General features: G+C 40.8%; 1 protein-coding gene across 3 annotated transcripts in view; it reads right to left on the reverse strand.

The window, feature by feature from the left end:
• Positions 1-27,702, reverse strand: part of fhit (fragile histidine triad diadenosine triphosphatase) — a 515,756-nt gene that overhangs the window by 390,039 nt on the left and 98,015 nt on the right. Inside the window, exon 1 of one of the 3 annotated variants that reach the window (XM_049581789.1) lies at positions 21,031-21,082. The exons of the other annotated variants lie outside the window; for them this stretch is intronic. Within the exon in view, the coding sequence (XP_049437746.1) occupies positions 21,031-21,062 (32 nt within the window). The 5' untranslated portion in view covers positions 21,063-21,082. Of the gene's footprint in view, positions 1-21,030; positions 21,083-27,702 lie in introns of those variants that run through there. 3 annotated transcript variants of the gene reach the window in all.

Consider the following 27,702-nt stretch of genomic DNA (forward strand, 5'->3'; position numbering starts at 1 on the left):
ATTCTGGTGCCATTTTGTGACACTGTGGCAGACAGCTACTATGCTCTCACATGCAGTGGCGTTGGAGGGATATCATAAAAATCCAACAAATTGTTAACTTATATACAGTAAATTCTATAAGTAATTTTTTTAAACTAGGAGTGTGAGGACAGATGGTCAACCTAAGAGCCTTGAGGCAGTAGCATAGCCCTCTGACTGAAGTAGTTCATGCATGTTCAAAGACTGCAGAATGGGAGTTGACCATTGCTTGATGTAAAACTTGCTGCATTGTTTTAAATGCTAATGCGTTGCCAAATTGCATGTCTGGGTTATTGTAATACCTATTTTGGGGCATTCCTATGCTATGTAATACTCCTTAATGTAACCAAATGACTATTAAAACTGACTTATTGCAGATAAACCTCTGCAGCAGAGGCAGCAGTTTCTGTGACTGAATGTCTGCAAGAGGCGGGTGTAAAAATTGCAGGCATTCATTCATATTTACTGATATGAGACATTCAGCATGGTAAGAAAGGAGAGGCTGTCTCTAAATTACACGCTTTTTTTTTTGGTTTGTCACAGATCAATGTTGCTTTGTCCCAATTCAGGGACTGGGCAATCCAGTCTGTATTATTGGACCATATATCTTATAACAGCCAACAGGGCTCAGCAAGGACATAGCTAAGAAATGCAGCCTTCTATGGCCCAAATAATATGCTTTATAATTCTCTGTATCCCATTATCTGCTCTGCACAGGAGGGTTAAAGTCATCCTTGTTGAATAAGAAAATATCATGGAACTATGTCATATACTAGGTGTGTGCTCTGCTGGTATTATGCTGTATTTATTGCTGGTTAATACAATAATTCACATACATTATGGAGATCAGGCATAAACTCTGTTGCTCTTGTTAGCAGCCTAGATGTGTTGTTCATCACAGCAGGTAGACATGATGTGAATGTATTAAGCCTCATTCTCAGGCTGTCACGCCTCCTCGGTGACTGATACAGATGCATAAGGCACCCTTTAGTGTCTGCATGAGATGCACAGCTGTCTCCTAGATGAAACGTGGTTAACATTGTGAAACAGTGTGAAATGACTGCGGTTTGATTTAGGCAGCAAAACGACTTGATTAGGTTAATAAACAAGTAGTACTATGTTTGTTACCAAGTTACCTAATGTGACATAAATATGTGACCTAAGTTTGTGATGTATGTAACCTCCGTAATATTACATCAAAATAAGTACATATTGTTTTTTGGTTTCACACAGGGTACAATCAGCGCCCTCCTGGGTAAAAGTTCAGTGTTTATTTGACCCTCCATCCACCTCAACCAATTCCCCACATGAACCTTCTCAATCTTTATGTCATGACAGTTGCTCTTAGCATCTAATATCGCAAGGAGGAGCTGCTCAGATAGACACTTAAAGCAACACTTTGTTTTTTTAGGTTAAAATGCTATTAATAAGCTGATGGCATACTAAAATGTAAGTGAATTCCTCCAGAGGTAAAAACTCCTAACTGTACCATTCTCATATGACTCTAAGAAAACTCCGGCCAATCATTGCATTCGGACCGAATTCAATGATTGGCTGAGCGTCCTGTCTGTTTTCCCCACGTGGAGGCCTCTGACTGACGAACCACTCGCTCTCGCACTCGTGTCAGTTGCATTTGAACACACTACAAAGACTACATCCGACGGCCAGCTATCACGTACATTCTGCACCTGCGTGAGAGGAAATAACTCAAAAAGGGAAACCTGAAGTCTGAGGAATGAATGAGATAAACAAAATAGCGGTTGCCTAGCACATGTCGCTACGGAACGGACTATTACATCCAGACGGTCCCAATGTTTCCTCTGCAGGCTCCACTTCACTCAGCTGCCCGACAAACCCGCTGCTTCTTCCCACTTTAACCTGAATAACAAACCAGGGCTCGGTGCTCCGGTTGGATCCAAATGGAGAGCCGGGGCTAGCTGGGAGGCTAGCGGAGGCTAACTGGCTGTGCTTCCCTCCGGTCATGCTGTGGCTAACGCTCCAGCTAGCCGCTCCCAGCTAGCCCCAATTTGTTATTCAGGTTAAAGTGGGAAGAAGCAGTGGGTCTGTCGGGCAGCTGAGTGAAGTGGAGCCTGAGGAGGAAGCACCAGTTAGTCCCGGTTTCACTACAGGCAGATTTACTCGCTACAGGGGCGAGGAATGCTCAATCGGCTGAAAAGCCGCCGACAGGGGTCCGACTAGTGCCAACGGTGTGGGACACACCGCAAAAACTAGGGCGACAGATGCTCACCGACAGCCTGACATTGGCCAACGGCTGACCGGCCTGGTGTATCAGGACCTTTAGACATTAGTTCAAGGTCCACACAGTTTGATATACTCAGCCTCAGCTTGTGTTCTGACATGTCGTTGAGCTAGTTTGCTGTCTCTGTCGGTTGGTCACTCACTCTACAAAAAGAAACGGAAATAAAAGGAAATAAACGCAAGTTTTTTATAATGGAAATAAAAGCTATGTGCCGGAAATTCACTGTACTTCAAAGAAAAAGTACTCCTTCCTGCATTTAAACAAGAGCACAGCTTATGAGAACTCTCTGTAGGCTTCCATAACATGCTGTATTCCAGTTATGAGCCTTTTAAATTCAATTTTGGAGTACTTGGTCAGGCCAGTACCCTTATTCAACTGCTATTTTCTCCACTGATATTTTTCTTTGCAGACAAAACAGTGTACAACTGCAGTCCTAAAATGTGTTATCTGGTTTACATTATGTTTGCAATTCATGTTAATTTAAGACACATATTCATTTTTGTTCAATGTACTAAACACTCATATTTACACCTAGTGTTACTTACCCAACTGTCTTCTAAAAATTCTTTTCATTAACCCTAACTCAGTTGCAGATAAATGTAATGCTACCTGCATTATGATTTTTTTCAACACAATAAGAGCCATTTGCAACCAACTGTGATAATAACTGCATTGCCAACTTTTCACTGCTAGTGCAAAATGTTCAAAATGAATTTATCTGCAAAATGATTATTGTCCACTCGCAGTGCTTCATTTGCTTTCTGACAATATCCACCCCAGGAAACTAAAGAATGATTTACATTTTTATGCTTGTTATTACTCTTTCTATCACAATAAGCCAAGGTTAGGTAAAGAAGAGATAATGCCCAAATGACACTATCCACATAACCATAAAGGTCTATAAATGTTGTCATGTCATGCCACTGATGGTCTGCACAGACAGCTGTGGGCAGCACTGACTGCATGTGCGTAAACAAAATAGCATCCTCGATGGTTGAAAAATGAAGCCAATGTGAAAGTGCCAAAAAACTGCAGTTCCTCTAATGACCACTTGAGGCTGGCTCCAGAGGAGAGTCAAGGCCTTTGCACATTGAGTCTATGTTGTGTCAATTACGTTGGCACACTGAATCTGAAACTTTGTGTGCAAAGAATGGTTTTGGTCTCTATAGCTAATTTTCTTCTTTATGACAACTGCACAGGGGGCAACTTTTGATTTTTTTTTATTGAGAGTTAAAGTTACACATAATCAAGGATGTAGCCGCTTTCAGTAACAGCTTGCCTGCAGAGAGTGTCCTCCAGTTCCCAGTCAGATTCACCCCTCACTCCTCAACAGCTCCACCCTCCAAATATGGTCACTTGTGGCTCCAAAAAAACAAGATGGCAATGGCAAGCAAATTCATAGCTTCAAAACAAGAGTCCAAAAACCAATGGGAATGTCTTGGTGGCTATGTGTATTATTTTATACAGTTTATGGCGTGAATTTTACTGTGTATGTAGAGGCTCAATATAATATAATGTTGTATATGTGTACTGTTTTTAAGTCACATTTCCTTCAAATGTGGAAAAGCAGAGGAGGCGTATATCAATATCAGAACCTACCGGCTATCCTCTGAGGACAATACAGCCTCGGAAATGACTGATATTGCAATGCAGCAGGTACCTGGGCCAAGACCATTTAAATTCTGTACACTGTGCATTGTTTACAGTTCAGTTAGCAACTTGAGACAGGCCCAGACAACATCTCGGCTAACCTCTATAAGCAGATATCTGCATACCAATGCAGATGAATTAGAATAAGGTGATATCATTATCAGACAATAGCCGATACATACTATGATTGCATTTCAGTCAATTCGTTCCACCTCTTTGGCTCTCCACATGGAATGTTAACCTGCATGTAACCAAAGCTCGTTCAAAACTACTCGGACTACAAACAGAAACCACAATGCTACCAACATCAAAATCTTGTCTAGTTGCCAACAGATTCTGCATACATGTGCAGATATCTGCTTACAGATTTGTACTTTAATAACATTTTTGCAGAGAACACATTTTGTTGTTCAGAATCTCAGTCTACCCCACGTGATTTCTTTCTTTTCCCTCAGGCAAGAGGCACAAATCAAACTGAAAACATCAAGCTTCTGTAATAAAGATTTGGCCATTCCAGACAGGGCTAGGAGAACAGGACAGCAATTAAACAGAGACAACCAGAGAAACCAGACTCTGTAATGTCAATTCTGAAAACTGTCTCGACAGCCGTCATCTAATCAGTGTTTTGCCTTAATAATTATTCAAATTAACTTAACCGCTGCTGCGTCATTTACATCTTCAGTCTTGTTAACTAACCCTCTAAACTGAAGAGATGTGGCAATGCAAAATTTTGCAGCCCTGATGTTAATTTGTAGTAGGCTTAGCAGCTCTGCCCTGGAGTCACTGGGCTTGATAGAGTGGCTAAAAGTGGATGAGTAGTGTGTGTTAACAAAGAGGACAAACCACAGAGAAATACAAAAGGAGGCAAAGCACACACACTCAGTATCTGCTCATATCTGCATACAAAAATTGCCAATTAATTTAGATTTCTTTCCCTTAAATGCTTCTTTCTGTTTCTTCTATTTTCTCCAACCACCACAGCCACTCAAAGTAAACTTATTAAACTGCAGTGCATCAAATGAATAAGTGAAAGGCTTTAATTTTATATGCCTAGGGGGCTTCATAAATGCATGTCACTGATGCAATGAAATTAACATTGTTTATGTGTGTGTATTGTGCTTCTACTCTGTGTGTGTGAGTGTCATGTCTGGGAGCTCGGTTCTCAGGAGCTTTGACGGGGTAAAATGAAATCCAGAGTACACCCACAGGGCAACACGACTGAACAAATACAATAATTCAATTTACTCTTCAATTACATTCGCATTCAGGCTTTCCCCTCCTTTAATTAAACTGTTGTACATGTCGGTGCCGTGCAGACGCAAATATAATCAAATAAAATCCATCACAAGGCCCAATATTCCACCTCATAAACCAAATGAGGGATTTGATATTGAGCGTTGTGCTTTTATTTTATTTATTTTTTTTGTTTAAAGCAAATCAGTAAATTGCTAGTGTGAAATGACGTTCAAAGCAATACGCAGTTAACAAACTGAAACTAATTAACACATTTCAAAAGAGTTCACAGGATGAGAATGAACACGCATACTCGGCTTTGATATTGATATCAGTCATACATATTTCAGCTGGAGACATCAAATGCATTGATTATTCAGAATTCCTAAATGTTGCTGGAGTGAGGAAGTCATTGCAGGTCGCTGCATGGCATCAATAGGTACAACACAAAACAACCCGAGGCTGCCGATTGCTTATTCATGGATCTGTCATCAAACATGTTAGGGACCTGAATAAATGTGCTCTCCCTGTACGCGGGGAGAATTACACACACAAGTGAACACGCAGACTCAATTTTTGCACTCTTCAGGCTAGATATTGAACACTTTCCTGGCCACACAGGGAGGTCAAGGCAGCGATTGATGAGGACACTCAAGGACACAGAACATGTACGGACAAGCTGTCAAAGACATATACATATATGTATACAGATGGGTGGCAAATGAAAGCAAAACCTGACATAAAACGTCTTAAACCATCTTTCACACCAAAATAAGTGTGTGTACACAAATATTTTAAATGTGGGAAAACCTTTTAAAAATTAGCAATAGAATGCTTTCCCATTGCCAGCAGAGCAGAACGTATACATGGCTCTCCAGCAGTATGCCTATTGTTCTGCCCAATGTTACGATGGCCCAAAATTACAAAGCCCTGTTAGCCGAAAATTGCCCATTGGACAGAAAGCCCATCCCTCCGACAGCTCGTTATCCCAAAACAAAGACCCACTGCTCCGAAGTCCTGTTTCTTCACAAAATACACACTCTACAGCACAGATGCTGGAGAACAGAGACAGCTTTGAGGGAGGATACTATCACAGGTTGGCTCTGCGACCGAGGAGGACTACAACAGTACAAATCAGTACTGCATACCTAAATGACAAAGTAGGTTGTTTGCCAGTGCCAAAATGACATATGACCGTTACCGTACCTGCAGCATGCACTAGTTAACACTGAAACATCACAGTTTTAAACACAAGGTTAACGCTGTGAAACATGACGGTTTCAAACACGAGGTTAACGTTTAGATTTAGGCAATAAAACTACTTGTTTAGGTTTAGAAGAGGATCATAATTTAAATTAAAATCAGCATGTTTGTTTAGTAAGTAACTATGTAACGTAACATGATATGTAATCGCGTCACATACCTAATGTGAGAACATAGGTTAAAACAACTCAGCACTCACTTTTGGTTTTACACAGGACACAAACAGCAGTTTCCTGGTTGAAAGTTCTGATTGTTTGACCCTTCCATCCAACCCAGCCTCCTCCCTAGACAGATTTTACACTCACTCACTTTTTAAATGTCTTCTTTGATCCTGTCATAACTACTACTGCCAGTAGGAGTCCCTACCTACCAATAAACATAAATATGGATGCAATATGCTGCTTGCTCAGACAAGCTACGCTGGCATTTTCTGGGGAGACTGTGAGTGTCTCGAATCGCATACTCCCGTTAGTACACTTCAGTGTAAGACACTATGTACAATATGTACTTTTTGCATGGTGCACTAATTTTGCCAAGGTAGTGTTGACTCAAACCGTACACTGCCATTTTGCACTCACAGGACATAACACCAGCTTTATTTCTATCCACTTCTTCTTCGTCGTCTTTTTTTTTTCAAACAACGAATTGCAAATGGACGCTGGAGCATTATCACCAACATTTGACCACTATTCCCACCCACACATAAACCAAAATTATGCCATCATGTCACTGCTGATTAAATTGTGCTGCTGTAGCTAGGAGCAAGTTAGCTAGCTAGCTAATGTTAGCACTCACATTATTGTTCAGGGTACCAAATTATTACAGACATTACCGGCGGCTTTTATTTGACAACAGTATTGCCATTTTTTGCAAAAAAAAAAAAAAGTATAACTTACGTCTGTATAATGTGGCGGTGTTCACTGTAGCCAGCTCACGCTCGTTATGTCCCTAGTTTGTGATTTAGCCTCCATGATGTCACAACGAAGGCAGTTGTGACACTTTTGGACTGTTTGAGTGTGCCAGTAGCACACTGAATTTTCTTATACTATGCAGTGTAAACGAACATAGCACGCTTGTGCACTGAAAAAATATTAAGCATTCAGTACAGGAGTGTGATTTGAGACACACTGTGTGTCTGGAGCAAAATCCCCCACATATTAAATATTCTTGACCTTTTTGTGATGCACCATGGATTAGGTCTTAACATGACTTTCAAAGAGAATGTGCAAACAAAATGAATGCTGTTGTTCATCATGCTGTAAATGTGTCTTTCAGTGTGTGTTTAGTTCTGGTAAGAGGATGACTGTGAACATTCAGCAAAAGGATGATGGTTTCTGATTGATCACAATGGCAATTCAGTCCTAGTTTACAATATGGACAGAAAATCCCGGCATCGGGTTTCAGCTTTTCAGAGAGAGGAGAGGCATTTGATGAAAAAAAAGTGGAACATAAGGCAGTGAGTGGGATGGGACTTCAATACCGTATGTATATATGTAGATATATAAAAGTTTTATTTCCTATTAGAACAATGAAGTTCATTGTTAAAGGTTTTGCCACTTATCATTTTATGATTAAATGCGGAGAATTAGCAAAAAAGGTAGACATTTTTGTTTCCCTTTTTTGCTCCTTAAACACATGCAACATGACATTCACAAAGACATGTGTGGACTGCCTGTATCAACCCTCCCGTACAGAACATGTTTACCAGACAGATGGTCCTGAAGAGAAGAAGGGCAGCACGAGCTGGTTGTTGCACCTACCAAAACAAATGCATCATTTCTATGCAAATTGGCCATATACCTCAATCTATCACCAGCAAAGGGCTTGACACCTGTTGTGAATATGCATGAGTTTGTGGCAATTAAAAGCAGGAGAGCTGTGGGAGGAGGAGACAATGATAGCACAGGCAGGAAGAGCTACGGGCCATTCAACGCTACGGAGATGTAATTCCTCTCCTCCACACCACTTCACACAGCTACTTTATTGGTTTTGTAATTGAAATCTTTTTTTTTTCCCCTCAGTCCTTCCAATCCAACTCCCACTCTGCCGCTTTATTCCACTTGTGCTGTGGGTGTGTGCTGGATCTCTGTGTACACATTAATCTCTTCCACTCCACCCCTACTTTTCAACCAAACACCTACGATGACATACCCAAAATAAAATGTTTGTCACTGCTTAAACACAATGACTATATGCAAAAGCAGCGTTTTCCCATAACAGTAAACTTTGCAAGATTTGTCACTCGAGTGTCAGAAAAACTTTTAAGCACTGCTGAAACAAAAAAGTAAGGAACTGAATTTAATAAGTATATAAACTGTCAGTCTGCCCAAAAACAGGGACAGAACTCCTTTTACACAGAAACAAATATAACATTAAAGAATAATTCAGGTATATTACAATCTGGGTCTTCATTTCGTTGTCTTGTTCATCATTTCTATTACATATGACAGTTGTACTCACATTGTACCCACCAATGTGCCACGTTATGCTCGCAGCAGATCACGTCTATTGTAGTCAACTGAAGCTACACTGGCACTGGAAGCTGAGCTTGCCCACGCAGGCACAGAGCTGCTCAATGTTATTTTTATGCAGCTGTTTTGTTCTTTTTTTTCTATACCGACAGTTCAATGGCCTTCAAACAGGTAAACACTACACACTGCTGTGCAAAACATGAGTATAATCTGTTAAAAAAATGATTAAAAATTATCCACTTACTGTACCTGAGGCAATGCAAAGGAGTGTTTTTACATTGCACATTAAATAAATAAATCAAAACAATCCAGTTAGATAGGTATTAACAGTTTATATAGCCTACACCTCCAAACCCTGCATAACCAACTGCATTATCACTTAACAAAACTCAATATGCTCACAGTGAAGCTGGCAGCACCCACGTGCTACAATGATGCAGTCCATGCCCCATGTATTTTGGCCATCAGGCATCCATGGGTCCTAACCATGTCATGCTGTCATGTCAGGAAAAGGCTAAATAATCTTCTGAAGTTAGGCTAAATTTTGATGAGGGAAAAAGTGGCACTGGCATTTTTCAAAATTAGAAAAGTTCTGCATGGGGTCCTGAAAAAAAGTTTTGAATTTGGAAGGGGCCCAATTTGGAAAATGTTGTCCCCTTGTCCATAATTCATAATGGCTGGCCTGGATGAATATACTACTAAGTTACAAAAAACACTTCCATATAGACAATGTCAGTTTGTCAGTCAATTCACCACTTAAGTTCACATTAAAATATTTCATCAACTATTGGATGGATTACTATTAAATCTTTTGCAAACATTCATGTTCCCCAGTGGATGTATCACACAGACTTTGGTGATCCCCCAACTATTGACTCTTGTGTCACCATGAAGTTTGCATCTGTGGTTATGAGTAGTGACTCACTTTAGCCCTGTTTACAGAGGTCTAGTATTTCCTGGGGAATTCAGGTGACTTGTAATAATTGTGTGAATACACCATCTCTGTCATTTGTCAAGTAAGATTCTACTGCAAATTACCTACTATACAGTATTTTCCCAGCACACTAAGGTCATGTAATAATAGTCCTGTGTGAATCGCCAAATCAGTTATTTGTTGTTGTTTAGGACAATTTTTTCCATGCTTCTTCTCTCCTGGTTAAGCATTATAGAGGCTGTATTGGCAGTTAAAAACAAAACATATTGACATCAATTTATGTGCAGGAGACTCCTCTTGCTACACAGCATACAGACCCAATCACAGAAAGAGAAAGCTCATATCCATCAGAAGTTCTGTTTAACCTAAATTCTAAAAAAGAAAAGAAAAGAAAAGACAAAAATGGAGGGTAACACTGTACATCAACACAAGTAGTGCTGTGTGGTGTTTTGTGTTGTGTAGAGGGGGGTTACAAATGACTATGTGTATCATATCTGGGGGATAATGACAGTACAAGTAAAACACAGATTTCGCTTATCCCACGCAAATACCACACATGAAGAACAGACGTGGGGGGAGTACATTCTAAATCACATGAAGTCCCCTGGTAATACTATTCCTGTGCAAATAGGGCTTTAGAGGAATCTCCATTATATTGGGTACACACATTAATTTCCCCTTAAGGAAGAATTGTAATGCCTTCAGTGATGCTCGGACTTGGCACAGCTGGGCTGTAGTGTGGCTGGAGACTCTTAGTTCTGTTTTAACTCTCAAACATTGATATCAGGAGTGGGTAGGGTAGTTGCAATATTGCTTCTCGCATTACAAAATACGAATACAGTGCATACAGCTAGACACTATTTCTGAGATGTACTGTATTTCCAAATCCATCAGCATAACATGTTTGTGGGTTTTATGTGTTGAATGGAGCTGAAGACAGAGGGGAGGGATGACACAGGACGAAGGGCAAATCACAGTTCAAAAGATTCAAGCTCGCAGGAAAGAGAAAGCTTCCTCTCCTGAGCAGCTGTTGCGTGTGTGTAATTTGCATGTGTGTGTACAAGTGCGCATGTTCCTCATCATCAGCCATGGTGTGATAAGAGTGTACATCTCAGTTAACTTAGCCTCTAATCTAATGATATTCATTGATACACTGGAGTGTGGCCTCAGCCTGCAGAGCAGAAAGTAATTAGTTACACTTTTAAACCCGAGCTAATCCTCGCTGACGATATGCTGCTTGTTTCTCCCCAAATTTCTGGGCAGCTCAAGCCTCTGCATGTGCATGTGTGTGTGTGTGTGTGTGTGTGTGTGTGTGTGTGTGTGTGTGTGTGACTGAAGGACAGAGAAGGCAAAGGAAGACCTGGCATTAATGGATTTAAATGGTGATTTAAATGGCCTTTTTGTACTCAAAACAGCTTAAAATAGGTTCTTTTATAAAAAAAAAAAAAAAAAAAGTAATGTCACAGAGATATTACCAGACACCTTTCTGTTTCTTACGGATTTATATTTATAGATGCAGCACCCACATGTTGATGCCCAGCTTTCAAATGTGGGTATTTTTCTGAAAACCTGTAAAAGCCACACACAAATCATACCTCTAACAAACATAAGATCTTTTATAAAACTGACAGTTCTTCCATTGGTTTATTAAATAATCAGTGGAAAAGCCAACATATGGCCAACAAATAAAAAATAAATAAATAAATAAACAGTGTTATCTGTGACATTTGTTTTTGTGCAAGCAGATGTCATAACTAATTACAGACCAACATTAATAGACTGTAGAACTAACACATTTGCTAGATATTCTACTTTCATCCTCCAGAGAGGTAAAGCGTCAAATGTCAGCAACCTGTGCTTTCACTGTCAATAAACCTAGTAGTTCTCAAGCAGGGGTTCAGGGACCCCTTGGGTTCTTGAGGGAGTTCCCAGAAAAATAGGGAACAGTATATTTTTGCTCAATTTCACTGTAGCAGTGAGCCCAATGTGACTAAGAGCCATAAGCATGACTATTCTGATCATCGGTTTCACTTCCTCTGCAGTTATCTCCTTAACTGTAGTTGACAACTATAGAATTCTGGTCTTAATCCTGTCTAAGAACCAAAATCTGATCAGATGGAGGTCCATGAAGCGGAATGTTATCACATGGGGTCTGTGACCTAATATGTACTAATTTACGGCTGGAAAAAAGGAAAAAGCTGCACACTGGATGTAGCTCCCAAGTGAGTTTTAATAAAAATTAAAAAACGAGGATTTACCACATAACAAGGTAACATATCAAGCCTTGACGGCTCTTCATGTTCCTCTGATAAAGAGCCGTGGAGGCTTGCTTTTGTCATTATGAGAAAAAAAATCTTAATTTCTCTGGAGCCCAAATAGCTATCACTATCACAGCAGCTGCTGTTCTCGCTGGCGTCTACAGGACAGATCATTTTTAAAAAGTACAAATTAAAACAAATATGCAGCAAAGCCTCTACAAGAGTCCAAATAAAATAAAACATATTATCACAAAATGACATGTTAGCATTTAGATCCATTTTCAGGGCAAACTCAGACAAACATGATGTTTATCTCTGCACTGAGGTTTTCAACAGAGCACGCAAATTTGGCATAAATATTCTTCCCTTGAAATGCTCAGGTATTGTGTGCTGCGCCTTCAGTAATGTCTCTTTAGGCCTTTGCAGCACAAGCAAACATCTCAAGGATACAGCCAGATGAAATGAATGATATATGAGGCTGGCAAAGCTTTTGTCCAAGAACTTCTCTGACTTCTTTCCAAATAGACTTGTTTACAAAACTCTCAGAGTAACTGCTGGCAGTGCTGGGGATGTTGCTGTATAGCAAACAATCACTAATCATTAGTCATGCCAAGAGAGAGTGCTGTGTGCTGTCTGTATGCTGAGAGAGAAACAGACACAGTGTGTGTGTGTGTGTGTGTGTGTGTGTGTGTGTGTGTGTATGTGTGTGTAAGAAGGCCAAAAGAGGCAAAAGATATGAAGTCCATTCTGAGCTCATATCCTCCCCCTACTGGTGTAGTCTTGTATGACTCAGAAACAAAAGCAGTGGCCCTGTCCTATAGAGCATCTCAGAGACTAATCTGCTATTCAGCCAAAGAGGTAAACTAATATATTGTGATCCCATAACTTTTTGTATTTAGAGTTAAACAACCTGAAAGCAGCTCTTAACTTTATTGAGAGAAATAAGGCACAAAAGTGGTTACTATGTTGATTAAACGGGGTGATGCGAGCAGAATACTGAATTTTCAGGTGGATTAGAACCTGATCATTTATCTCAGACCAACAACAGATGACCATTCTTTAAACAAAACAAATGAGAAAAAAACAAAAAACAAACAAACAAAAAAACCAAACAGGATTCCTTTTTTTCATGTTTGTTCCCTGGATCAGCAGGTCCCGGCTATAGACTGTACAAAATAATAGACGTTGCCACTTTTCCTCACCCACTGGTCTGTTGACTCCCATTTTGATGTCTCAAATTTGGCATTTTGGCCATCACCATCTTGGATATTTGGAGCAAGAAGTGACTATTTTTGGGTGTGAGTGTGGAGCTAACCCTAATGCTAGCTGCTAGCTTGGTTAGCATGGTACATTGGCAGCTACTGTTAACTATCAGTGCGTTTACATGCATAATTAAGTCGACTAGTGACTAAAGTATCACTTAAAGTCACTATTCCGTGTTTTCCTCCCATCCATGTATTTCAAAATATTTAACTCTTTCAGCTGACACAGCATGAGCTGTTGTCCATTCAAAAATACACAGTTCTGGATATATTTTTCCCCATGTTGTTACTGGCTTCATCTTCTGTTACGCAGTTAATGCTATTCTGCATGCGGGTCAAAGTCCAGAGTGGAAACTGGAGCATATGCAGAGCATGCCATTTGATTGGACTACTGTCCTTGTCCCAGTATACAAGCACAGAAGCTGCTGTGATGGGTGGTGATATGCCCCCTTTCAGCTTGTTAGTATTGAACCTTTTTCTGGTTGACATATTATGTCACAGACAAAACATTCCAGTGTCATCCAGCTTGAAGAGGTCGCTATTCCATGTTTCCCGCCCATACATGGAGGCTATGTTAAAATATTTAAAAGTGCACGGCTCTGGATGTTGATTTCACCATGCTGTTACTGGCTTCTTCTCCTGTTTCACATATAATGCTACTCAACTTCTGGGTCGAAGCCTAGGGTGAAAGTGGAGCATGCGCAGAGCACCTAGGCCAGCTTGGGTCTGACTGACTGTTTCCATGCAGGAGTAATTTCACTACCAGCTGCATTATCTGGGTGTGTTAGGCCTCATTTACACCGCAAGCGATGCTTTTGCGTAGCGCTTTAAACAGCCCATGCGTTACCTCAGGCATGTCCAAAGTCTGGCCCGAGGGCAAATCACGGCCTGCTGGCAAATTTTAATAGGCAATCATCTTGTCTTTCAATGTATACTAGCTCATACCCATTGGTAGCTTTGTCACCTTCTACCTATGCCAATCCTCAATGCCTATGTGCAGTTTCACATAGGCAGTGAGTAGAAAAGCCACGTCAGTGAGTCGAAAAACGTGGGACAGACAGAATGACACACTGACAGTTTCCGTGATTATGTACAGCATACCATACCATGACTTAGTCATACCAAAAATTAGGAAAAAAAACACGACATTCAGCCACAGGGGGAGCCACAGCGATTGGTCGCATTTTAGCCATTTTTAAGCTTTTTTCTGTTGTTATAGTGCCATCCAGTTGCAGGGGCAGGCTGGCCATAGGGAGGTTCGGGAGTATTCCCAAACGGCCAGTCTGTTCCAGGCCGAACCGGCCGGTGGTTGGAACATTTTTTTTACCCCATAAAACGCAGCCACGGTTGACCGCAGCAGCCTGCCCTCGCAGCCGCAGGTGGCAGTGGCACAGAGTGGAACGTCAGACTGGGTCAATCTAATATTTTGCATATTAAGGGGGGATACGAGTGGTTAGCAAGCACTGCCTACATGGCCCTATCATCCCAGACGGGTTGGGCCGGCCCGACAAACCCGACTGGACCCACGGGTTCGGGCCGAAAAAATATGCAAATGACTCGGGCCGGGTCAGGCCATGGCTTCCTGTTTTCGGGCAGACAATTAGGCTAATGCTGGTGTGTCGGCTGCGTCGGGTCTGGGCTTAAAGACCTGCAGGCCGGGTCGGGTCGGGTTGTAATTTTCAGGCCCACTGACAACTATAGTTTGTGTTTTTGGATGTGTTCAGGGCACACAGGACATTAAAGGTAGCCTATCAGCAATGTTACACCATACGTGCATAAATCATTAATCTGCTTTATCAATTAAAAATAAAATCCATACTGGCTGACCAGAAAAATGCACAAATTTCTTTATTGCAACAGAAAACATAGCCTATTTCAGAAGAGAGTCTGTGTTCAAAGTTAAAAAGATAATATTTGAATATATAGGCTATACATCCTGTTTTCCTGTTCTGTTTCTACATTAATATATGGACCGTTTCATTGCTATTCTGTTGCTAGGGCAACAACTTTGGTCACTGTTTACTTCCTGTCAGCTTCTGCATTAACATACATTGAAACAGGAAATACAAAGGGACCCATTTAGAATGTTTATGTTGTTTGAAACGGTCTATAGCCATTTTTACCAGCTCAAGGAAAATACATTAAAGTGAGTAATTCATTTACAGTGTGTGTGTGTGTGTGTGTGTGTGTGTGCGCACACGTGTGTGAGTGTGTGTGTGTGTGTGTGTGAGTGTGTGTGGGGGGCGCTTTTGTTATGTTGATTTTTATATTGTATTAGTGTTCTAACACTGTGAATTTTTTGCTATAACGTTTATCATTGTTGCTGTTATTGTTATTATTAGCTGACAAGGCCAGTGTCAGTCGTGGAGTAGATGCAGAGGGACAGGATAATGCCAGTCATAGTGAGGAGGAGGAAGAGACAGATAAGGATGGACAGGAGAAGGAGGAGGAGGAGGTGGAGGAGAAGAAGGAGGAAGAGGAGGAGAAGGAGGAGGAAGAGGAGGAGGAGGAGGAGAAGGAGGAAAGTGGAGCAGGAACCACCAAAAAAACAGTGCCAGGTACAGGTGCAGTGTGCAGGACTGGGTTGGCAATAGGTCTTTGCATAGAATTATATTATATTCAATACACTCTACTGACGGACTAATCTGGGTGTGTTGTGTTTAATAACATTAGATTGTTTTTATACTGCAAATAAAGTATCCGTGTTCAAATTACAGTTCCACTTGCGTCCGTGGTGTGATCGGAAAAAAGGCCTCTCCAAATCAAGCTCCCGGGCTGAATTTCAACCCCAGCCCGCCCCTGCCCAGTTGCCAATTAGAGTTAAATTTCTCCAGTCACCTTGAGGCATCCTGTTCTACATATCTACCAAGTTTAGTAAAAATCAATATTGCAGTTAGGCCTAGATAAGAAATTAGCTCTCTAGCGCCCCCATTTTGTTTGATGGGGTCAATAATGGAGGGGTCCCCTCAGATTATGTGTGGTCATATGCCTACAAAGTTGCGTGGTGATTGGTGAAACCCTTGAGATGTTATACACCTTTATGTGATGAGCCACGCCCTCCACAATACATATACACAGGCATGCCTAAAGTTGGCAATATCAATCGGTTGCTATGGCGCCCCCCTTTGGCCAATTGATGTAATATTGCTTCATTCGCATCCTCCCATGGCCCTCTACCACTGTGCCAGATTTCACATGGATTGACCAAGTCAGTGAGGAGGAAAAACATGGAACAGACACACAGACACACCCACACACAGAGTTTTCGTCATTATATAGTAAGATGTGCCCCTCGCCCTCATGTTGGTTAATCAAGCAAGATTACTTTGCTTTTTTGCTGTACCTCTCGTGATAGCAGGACTATCATAGTTTAAAGACATGCACCAAGTAACAACTACACAGGTAAAATTAGTGTGCCTTTTATAAACAGACGGTAAACAAGCAAAGAAAGAAAGAAAGGAGTGTAAAGTTGACAGCGATGGCTGCCACTTTCAGGTGCAGTGAAAAGCTGGATACCTTTTCAGTGGAAAATGAAACAGTTGCTTTTGCCAAGTGTGTATGTGATCTGCCAGGTATCTTCACATTATTTAATCTGGCCCCCATTCAAAACAGGTTTGACACTCCTGCATTACATTATGCCCTGTGACCAGAAAGACTTCATCAAATAGATTTACAATGTGAAAGAGACTGTCTATAAATGATTGGATACTTTCTTTCGAGTGTCACTACCCTTCTAAAATGATTCATTTTAGTATCAGAATTTTAATATTCAATCCTGTGACATATGGGAAGTCTAGAAGAGCTGCACGACTGAATCATTTTTTTCCCATTCAAGTTAGCGGAACACTAAACTGTAAGTCATGCCTGCTGTAAGGGCCACACAGTGTGGAAGCAGTGCAGATCATCTGGGCAGATTTATAAGCTACAGTTTAACTTTTTTTGGCTTCAGGCACCATTGAGCAACTTTCAAAAAATGAACAAGGCCCTGCCTCCCACACTGTATCCAGTTCTCTTTATACATCCATAGCTTAAAATCATCAAACAAAATGTAATTAACCGAGAAAAATGAACAACACGGTCCCCAAAGGGTCCTTTAGTACAACCAAATACTGGACATGACTTTTTTTAGATGAAAATATTACAACTAACTTTCATGAACTGAAAACTTTCCATGGCGATGTTACATTACCAGTGTTGTTAGTATATATTTAAGTGGTATAAAAATTCACTTGTCATCAATGACAACAAAATAGCTTTAGTTTCTTTTGTTTTGTCTTGGGCTGTTTATTTCTGCTGTAAAGTTGGGCATTTTAACATGGGGGTCTATAGGGACTGACTCGTGGTGTGTCTCAAATCACATACTTCCATTAGTATACTTCTATGTAGTATACTGTGCGCACTATTGGCATAGTGCGCAAATTTCGACAGGGTAGTGTTGTCTCAAACCAAACACGGCCACTGCGCACTCACCGGAAAAAATGACCGCAAATTAGCTAGTTAGCAAACTAGCATTAGCATTCACGTTATTGTTCGCGGCACCAAATCATTACCAACTACTAAATTAACCCTAGTCCTCGGCCCCTATTTCCAGTTTGTCCCTCCCTTTCCACTACATAGCCAAGATGCCGACGATAGTTTCCGTAGTTCCACACTCAACTTTTTGACCGTTTTGAGTGTACCATCCAGGGACTCACAGTGCACTGCATTTTTCCATACTTCTCAGTGTGAACGCACTTATGCACTCAAAATAGTAAGTGTAAGTACGAAAGTACACGATTTGAGACACAGCATCACTCTTGGAGCCAGCCTCAAGTGGCCATTTAAGGAACTGCTTACAGCTTATGCCCTTTAGCAGCCTTAGAGATTTTGCCTTTGGCCATTTAACTCATTCTGTAACAGTGAAAATGTCTGTTCATCTAGCAGCTTTGGTGCTATTGTTCAGCATGGTTTTTGTAATTTTAACAATTGCAAATTCCACTTCTACTGTGCGATGTGGTGGCTGTCCAGAAAATAGAGTCCCATGTCTATAGTAAGGTTTAAATGCAACAAGACCATTGTAAATTTTTGATGCATTTTATAGCTAATATTGAAAAAACAACATGTATCAATTCATTTTCAATATTTTGAGATAGGGGGGAGAGGATGTCAAAAGACATATTACTAGATGCTGGGGAGGTGCTTGCTTTTTTAAAACCACCCCCTTTTTAGATAGAGTGCACTAAATTCAGTGAAATGCCCAAATCATGAGTCAGTTCATTCACTATAGTGCCCTCCATTATCCACCCTATGGAAAAAAAAACAAATCAGTAGTGTTCATAGCATGTACACTACTTTTGCTGCCAGCTTCCCAAAGGCAAAGCTCCACAAAAGTCACCTTCGCCACCTGCAAAATATCCAGAATTTCCTCATGTGCCACCATCCCCTATAAAAAACTCAGCTGGGCTTGGTTTGTAGTTGTCATAGAAACAACACCCACGCCACTATGACAAAGTTAAGTCACTCAGCACCTGGTCAACCGCTACTTTTTCCACGGAAGTATAAATTAGCCTAATAATGCAAGCTTCACCAAAGGGCACATCACGGGGTCACAGCAGCACCTTTGCAGAATACAAAAATAGAAATGGGACACCCTGAGCTCTCGCAGACCCCCATATGAATGTGCATGTTAGGGCCACAAGACTGCAAGGGTGGAAACTGGGACGGGGACCTGTCAGTCTCAACTGAAATACTGAGTTTCCTTCTTGCTCTCTGTTTGATTCTTTCTCTTTACATCCTCTATTTGTTGCTGTTCCACTGTGCAGTCTGTATCTGTAACAGGAAGCACCTATCATCGTCAACCCTACATCAGCCACAATGCCATCCATTTCACCTCCTCCTCTGGACTTTTTTTTCTGCCATCACACATTGGACTGAATGACACATTTGGAAGGGACTCTCAAATGTACATTAGAATTGAGAGAGGAAGAAAATGACCCAGTAGGTGAGTTTTTATGCATTACAGGTCATTATATGAGCGGCCTGAGAGCCACTCAGCCACCATTAACCAAGATGAGGGACCAACGGGACCACTTCCTGCCAGGAAGTAATGGGAGAAATGTGGAGTGCATGTTTAGGGCTGATGGTTTCAGATGTTCCATGTCTGGAAATTACTCCAAGGCCACACTCTGGACTGTAGCACTGAATCCATTTATAATGCACTGCCCAGAAGTAATTTATAGCAAAATGTGCTTCTCTGCTACATTAAGTGGAACTTGACTTACATAATGTGCTATATTGTACCATCAGGGTCAATGCATATGCAACACACTCAGCATCAACTCTGAAACACAAAGTCGGCTTCCGGAAAAACACTGTCAAAATATCTAAATATTTGAATGAATCCTAAATGAAATGATGATTGCAGATGCTAATGAGACAAAGAAATCAAACATAGCAGCCAGAGTATTATTCAGCACATGGGCTTGTCATACACATCTATTAGAATTAATAGACCCTGCTGGTTTTTATTTTTCAGGATGAGAATAATTCAAGTATGAGAGCTCCTACCCATCAACCTCTCCATGACTCACAGACATAGATGGTTCTTTTTTTTCAAAGTTTGTTTCAAAGAAACACATAATGCTTTTATCTCAAAGATTTAACACGCAGAAGAAGAGAGTATTGTGTATTTACATAGCAGTATGAGGCATACCCTCATTAAGGCCACATCCACACCAATACAGTTTTGTTTTAAAACTGCATTTTAAAATGAAAACAATCTCCTTACAGACAAAGTGTTTTAGCACTTTTTCATAAATAAACTCCACACATACTAACACACCTGAAAACACACAGTATGTACCATTCAATGAGGTGGAACTGTATGTATGTATGGCAGTCAAGTCGGAAAACAGCAGTGGTGAATGAGGCACACAATTTGGCTCCATTACAACTCACAACATTCACCGACAAACCAACTGTCGTACACTAAACACGTTTTCCAAACAAATACAACATGCTAGCTTTATTAGCGCCAGCCTATGGCATTTTACATTGTATAAATTAGCCTAGCAACAAGCGGAGATTTCCTCTGCTCATATGAAGCCAGGATAAATCCCTAAGTATAAATCCCTGAAGGATAAATCGCACGCAAGACTTAAAATGTTATTTTAGTGGAGGCTTTACTGTCTTCACAATTTAATGTTTCTTATATGTGAAATACAAGTAAATACAAGCTTTGTTTCTACTGAGGGAAATGTTGTCACTATACAGAAACTGACAGGAGGTCTGCGTCACCGCGACACATACTTACAATTCTGGGGAGGTGCATGTCAGGCTACGGCATAGGTAACGGCGTTGGCTCTATATGTCGACGTCTGACAGTGTCAATTCAATGCAGAAGTATAAATTACCTGTTATACTTAAAGGGAAATTTCGGTTTATTTCAACCTGTCTCCTATGGTCCTAAATTTGTTTCAAGTGACTAGTGACATAAAAATAATAGTTAGCATGTTAGCCGTTAGCCTAGATACAGCCGGAGCGCATAGTAGCGTCAGACCTGTTAAAACGTAAGTGAACGGGTTACCTTCAAGTGCAAAGTTAGTCCACTAAACAAGCTTTTTTCTCCACAAAGACTGCCTCATATCGTTAGGATAAATGACAGAGAACATATAGAAAACGACATGTAAACGTGTTGTCTTACCTTACCGGTGTGCTGCCATGTTTGTTTACCATTTAGCTCTGCTTTCCGAAGCACGGCCGAAATATCGCGAGAACAAGCAGCCAATTCATACCGTGCCCGAAATCTCGCGAGAACAAGCAGCAACAGCTGAAAGGCAGAACCGGACAGTAGCCTGAAAAGTTCATTCACTTATTTTATGAAAGATTTATAGAATAATGGCTGACTTTTTTGCCAGACTTCGACTTTGTGGAGAAGGAATTTGATTTTGCAGAGTTTGATGAATGCCCTTATTTATTTCAGCCAGAATACACTGACGAAGAGCTTCGTGAAATTGAAGAATGGAGGAGAGAGAGAGAGAGAGGCGCAACAGGTAGAGGATGAGAGAGGAGGAATGGCTGCTGCAAGGCTGCGTAGCTCTGGCGATTGGTGGTGTACCTGTGAATGCTGTGCCCCAATGCCCACAGAAGAGGAATGCCTCTGTTGCAAGGAATGGGACCGGTTGCAGCCTTATTTTCAAGGTTTGGATGTGACCGAGGACGAGACACCTCCACCTGGAGTAGTATCCAGCTGGGCTTTATCTAGAGCTCGCGAGATTTCAGGCACGGTATGAGATCACTGCTTGTTCTCGTGATATTTCGGCTGCACTTTGGAAGTGTGCCCTTTCACTTACGTTTTAACAGGTCTGACGCTACTATGCGCCCCGGCTGTATCTAGGCTAACGGCTAACATGCTAACTATTATTTTTATGTCACTAGTCACTTGAAACAAATTTAGGACCATAGGAGACAGGTTGAAATAAACCGAAATTTCCCTTTAAGGAATCCCTACACCATTGCAAAAAAAAAACTTAAGGAAGAGATGACTTTATCTTAACTGCAACATGATCAAGTTTATGGTGATAAATGAAAAAAAAAAAAAAAAACTAACACACCCCAAGAAGAGTGCTCTGCAACCAGAAGAACCCAATTGATACGCTTTTGATTTTACACTTTATATTTGACTGAATTACTTTTCTGTTTTCTAATATTTGGGGATCAAATGTACTTTGTAGTTTGTGCTTTGTATGATAGTTTTCCCCTAGAAGTGTTATCTTTTCCTCCTCTGACCAATATGGTTTTCTTGCCTTCTTTCTTCTGCCATTTTTCACTAACTATAAACCAACTTTGTGAGAAGATAACAGGCATCACAAGCCTGAGTCCAAGCAAACAAATGATCTCCATGGAAGTGAGTTCACGTTTTTCCTTAACTAAAAAAAAAAAAAAAAAACTTTGAAGGGATTCTGTGCAACTATGTAATTCCCTCAGCTAAGGAGAAATTAAGCCTTAAGTGTCATACATAAGGCTTAAGGAGAAAACCTAAGGTATTTTTTGCAACTGGTCCCTCATTTTTAGTGTGCTCAGTGTTGGGTGGGTTACTTTAAAATGTATTCCACTGCAGATTACTGAATACATGCCCTAAATGTCTTTTGTAACATATTTCATGAGATTACTCAAACTAAGTAAGACGCTCTAAATACTTCAGATTACTTTTGGAATACTTCAAAATGGTCTTGCTGAGCTTATTTGTATGGGTCTTATTTTCATGCCAAAAAAAAACCATGACAACTTACTGGCTGTGCATCTCTTCTGCCATTGTCATGTGTAAGACGCACTTAAAAAAAAAAAAAAAAAAAAAAAATCTGTTAATTGGAAATGTTTGCCTCCAACCTGGTCTCATTCCAAAGTCATAGAATACTGGCAGTTGGTCACTGACTTCCGTGTCAACCACAGAAGAAAGAAGCTGTCCTTTCATGTCTGCATTATATGCAGCTTGGCTCAGTGTGTAATGGCAGGTTAAGGTGGCAAAAAGTCCAAGTAGGGCAGACAGGACATTCTACATTTGTACTTTTTTAAACATAAAACACATATTTTATATTGTGATATTTACTGGAAATGACATACAATATAGCCAACAGCAGGTAAAAGTTGTTAGTAGTGATGGTCATTTACTATAAACTTACAGCTCCCTGGAGATCTCTCTCCAGCCAGCTGCAGTCTCTTTAGGTTCCTGTAGTTAAATGAGGAGGTGTTGTGTAGTTAACTCCCTATTTCAACTGCATTAATCATTGCGGAGCTTCCAAAGCTAGCAACAGGAATATACAAACAGGGTGTCCGCCAGAAGTTCAGCTCAAAACAATGCTGCGCTGCTCACAGCCAGTTGGAACATTCCAATAGCAAATAATTCAATCAAACTGACACTGGCTTGTGTTTCATTCAGTTAGGATATGTTATTAGAGCAAATAAAACAAAAATAAATAAAGTAATCCCTTCAAGTAACAACAATTTAAACTGTAACAGAATACAGTTACTCATATTTTGCATTTAAAATACGTAACTTAGTTACTTTTATTCCGCGCTGATGAAAGGCAGCCTCAATCACTTCGTTTTTAGCCACTCCAGTGACAAAACCGGTCATTTAACTTAACAGGACACTGATTTGCTGGTCTACCACAGTTTCTATTGGTTACTGTGGGGATCAGCAACCTTGGGCATGGGTTCCACCATTGGTAGGCTGTAGCTTAAGTAATGGCACATTGGCAAGTATGCAAGAGAGCTCTTTGAAATTTATAAGTGGAGGGTTTCCCACACTTGTAATCAACTGCCAGTTATCTATCTGGAAGTAACTGTTGTTCAGGCAACGTCACGCTGGTTTGTTCCATTTCTTGTTGAGATGTTTTGCGGTGTATGTGACTGACATAAGCTAGCAGGAAGCAGACACGGAACCAAGCTGTTGCCTCGCAATGTAATTCCAATTAAACCATCTATAAAGATGGAAAGGTGAGGGTGATTACAGGTACATTCAGGGAGATGGTATGAGCATTTTTTTTCTCACATTAAAAAATGTCAATATGTTCTAGTAGAAACCCATGATGTAAGTATGAACCTGAATATGAACATGACATAGGACTGTAAACATGGGTCCCATTTCTTTGCCGTATAGTAAGACACTACTGAGTTTTAAGTGATTACATAATGCATATCGAAAAACTTCTTGCTCATTAAAACACGTGTTTTTTAGTCGGCAGAAAATGAGCACCACCAGCCAAGATAAATCCTTTCTAAGTGTTGTAAGAGTCTACACAATGACGAACAACAAATTGGTTTTACATTTTAGGAGTAGAAAACATCACCAACATTATCTTAGTTGTTCTCTGCAGATTGCCTCCCCCCCTGGGACAGTTTTATAGCAACCTTGGTGGGTCAGTATTCACAAGCAATTATATAATCTGCCTCCCTCGATATAAAAAAAGGAAATACACAGTACACAACATAAAGCTGCAAGACAGGCAGTGATGGTGGTGCTGCATCTGGTTTGACAGATTGCAGCGCTGTCAGCTCAACAATATCTAACAGCCCTTGTAGAGAGAGATGGAGAGGAAAAGATTAATAAGACACTCTGGTCAATTTCACATCCATGTGCATGATATTATGCCGACATCAGTTCTTATATAGATCAAAAGAAGGACATTGGCCACTATCATATCTCCATTATGTAATGTGACATGTTGATGTACTGCATTCCCCCTTCAGTGCTATGGACAGTCTGTCATTGCTTCAGAATAAAGTGGAATTAGGGTTGGGCAATAATTCAGTTACTGCAAATCCTCAAATACAATCCACATTGTAATATAAAAAAGATCTAATGCTATAAGGGCTCATTGTGAGTTCAGCATTGTTAACATTTCTGCGGCAGTAATGCCAACAGTACAATGGTGGCATTTTAATTCTAATAGTGCAAGCACAATGTAAAGCTCATAGTGGTACACAGACTCTCTGTGTGTGTGTGTGTGTGTGTGTGTTTAGGAGAATCTGCTGCTCTTGGTGCAGCAGAGCAAAGTGAAAAGGGCTATGTGAAGTTGGATATAGATCACAGGGTGTGGTGATTAATAAATAGAAACCCAGCCAGTTATATCACTGGTCTCATTTCTCTAAAACAGCCGAGCCAATCACAGTCTTGCATGACTACAATAGCTTCACAACAGAAGAATTGGCCTCTCCAGGATTTCATAGTTTGGTGAAGCAATTTATATCATTGCAATAATCCGACATTATTTCATAATTCTACTGTATTTTATGTTGTAAATGGTCGCATTTAGTGTAACATGCTACACAGCAACATTTGCTCTGTAATGCTGTAGACAGTGCAATAGATCATCAAGGAATGCTACATGCCGATTTTGACCTGTCTGATGTGTGTAGAGGTGTGTGTGTGTGTGTGTGTGTGTGTGTGTGTGTGTGTGTGTGTGTGTGTGTGTGTGTGTGTGTGTGTGTGTGTGTGGATATTCTGTAGCAGCCGGGTTTCGTTTGCACATGAATTAATGAAGGTCAACGCAGTGGACGGCCGTGCGCAATGGCGCTGCACTCTGGCGCCGCACTTCTCAACTCAGAGGCTACAGATTTATTAGCATATGTGTCCTGCTGCCTTTAGATGGCTGTCAGAATTTAAGGAACTGAAGGAGAAGCTTTTTGTACAGTATAAAACAGCTGTGTACTACAGATACTTTAAGAATCACTCTTATTCATTTATAGGTTAATGCAGTCATGTAGTCTATAGATGGGTCCGTGTCATTGGTCCGACAGCCCATTAGTCCAACGTCCCGTTGTTCCGATATGTGATTGTCATAGAGAGGAGAGAATGAATCACCATAACCTCCTGTTATTAACTCTGGGGTCCGGGTTGTGTGGGGAGCTTTCCGCGGTGCTGAACGTCTCCCGGCGGGCGTATTTCTGCCTTGATGGTGCGCCGCGACCGGCTCTGGGTCAGCTGGGAAAGGCTTGAGGCGAAGCAGGCTCACGGCTTATGTGTTTGTCACTTTCTTTTTCATTTTAACCCACACCATGATCTTATCCCAGGGCCGTGCCTGACCAATTTGGCACCCTAGGCAAGATATTTGCTGGCGCCTCCCCGACTCACGGTTCGGTTCAAACCTCGGTTTTCAAAAACTACTGAAGAAACATTTCAAAAACGTCCTGGATTTTTTTTAATTATTAAACAAATGTTGCATTGCAATAAACATGAACATTACTTAAGTTATATTAACTTACAGTTCACAATAAATAAATAAAAACTTGTTAATCTCTTAACAGTCTACATAGGGGATCGGAGAATGTGATCTTATTTCTCCACTGGCAGTTTGTGTGTGGGAGGGAGATGCACTTGAGGCTGCATCACTTGGTGCTGAGGTGGATGAGGTGGCTGCAGTTACATTAGTGGGCCCAGGATTTGCAGAGGTGGGGAACAAATACTTCAGAAGTGCATCTAAAAAGAGGGGCGCGGTTAGGGACCGTGGTGAAATTGATGCTGCCTGCCAGAGAGGCAGAAGGATGCCAGGCAGGCAGAAATTTAAATCAGAAATATTATTTCATTATTATTTAAAGACGCATGGCTATATGTACTGTTGTTGTTTTGTAGTGTATTCTTGTCTAATTTTTCGAATAGAATGGGGAAGAAAAAAAACAAACAAACAAACAAAAAAAACCCCACCTCACGCCCTCTGGCATGCTGGCGCCTATAGCATTTGCTTAACCTGCCCTATGGGCGACACGGCCCTGTCTTTTCCTAACCCTAACCAAGTGGTTTTTGTGCCTAAACCTAACCAGACCTTAACCGCAGTAACAACATCCCGCCACCTAAATGTCAAATGCAAAGTGACCGGCACCACTAGCTCCCACTCGACCAGGTGGAGAGCAGTGCAGAGCAAAAAAGCTAACGTGGGCATTGGACAATACGTTTCAGCAGCTCAACAGGACTAGCCAGCTGTCTGTCAGCAAATCCAAGAAATATTCAAAATAAAAGGCAGGACACTAACATCACAAAACATATTAAGTTCAGGAACTCTGGATAGGCTTTAAAATGCAACACTAAAGCTCAGAGTCAATAAAGTGACGAACAAATGAAAGGCCTCTTGTATTTCATATCATTTTGCATGTATTTTTCTTAAAAATGAACTGGTTAGTTGCCGGTTCATGGGTGTCAGGCTACTGAAAGCAAAACTCGCCAAACTTTAGGATCCAGGCTTATCTAAATGGTGTATTGATAGTATTATTCCCTTGTTGCTGCACATTTTCTTCAAGTATTTGGTTTGCTTTTGTTGACAAAATCAAACCAAATACAACTTGCTTTGTGCTGCCTCATTGAATGAACCTCACATCTGTTTATGCTTCTTCTCTCATCCCTGCATTGTGCGCTCTGCACTGTGCGCTCTGCACTGTGCGCTCTGCACCGAGCACCAAAATACTATACAAATGGACAAAACAATTTCAAGGTCAGGAAAATACCATACAGACAGCACACTTCTTGTGCTGATTGTTACACTACCACAAAAATAGGTTCCATAGTCACCACTCTATTCTGTTTTCACTCACTGATAAACTCAAATTGCTTGCAGTTTTTTTTCTTGCTCAGTGGTAAGATACTGTCATTAAAATTCTATACGCCTTTCAGAAGACATTAGAAGCCTACCAGAAACCAGAGGCTGATCTTTGAGCCACTAGAAGGCTTTTAAAGTGAAACATCTCTGCAGAAGGGCTGAGTCTCATCGACAGTATTTTTACCCTAAACAGAAGAAGAGCAACATCTAAGCAAGTGGAATGAATTGTGAGGAAAAGACATGGTTGTGAAGATGGAGAAGATGACACAACAGTACTGAATGAA

This window comes from Epinephelus fuscoguttatus, linkage group LG1, assembly GCF_011397635.1.
Source record: "Epinephelus fuscoguttatus linkage group LG1, E.fuscoguttatus.final_Chr_v1".
In the NCBI taxonomy this organism is placed as follows: Eukaryota; Metazoa; Chordata; class Actinopteri; order Perciformes; family Serranidae; genus Epinephelus; species Epinephelus fuscoguttatus.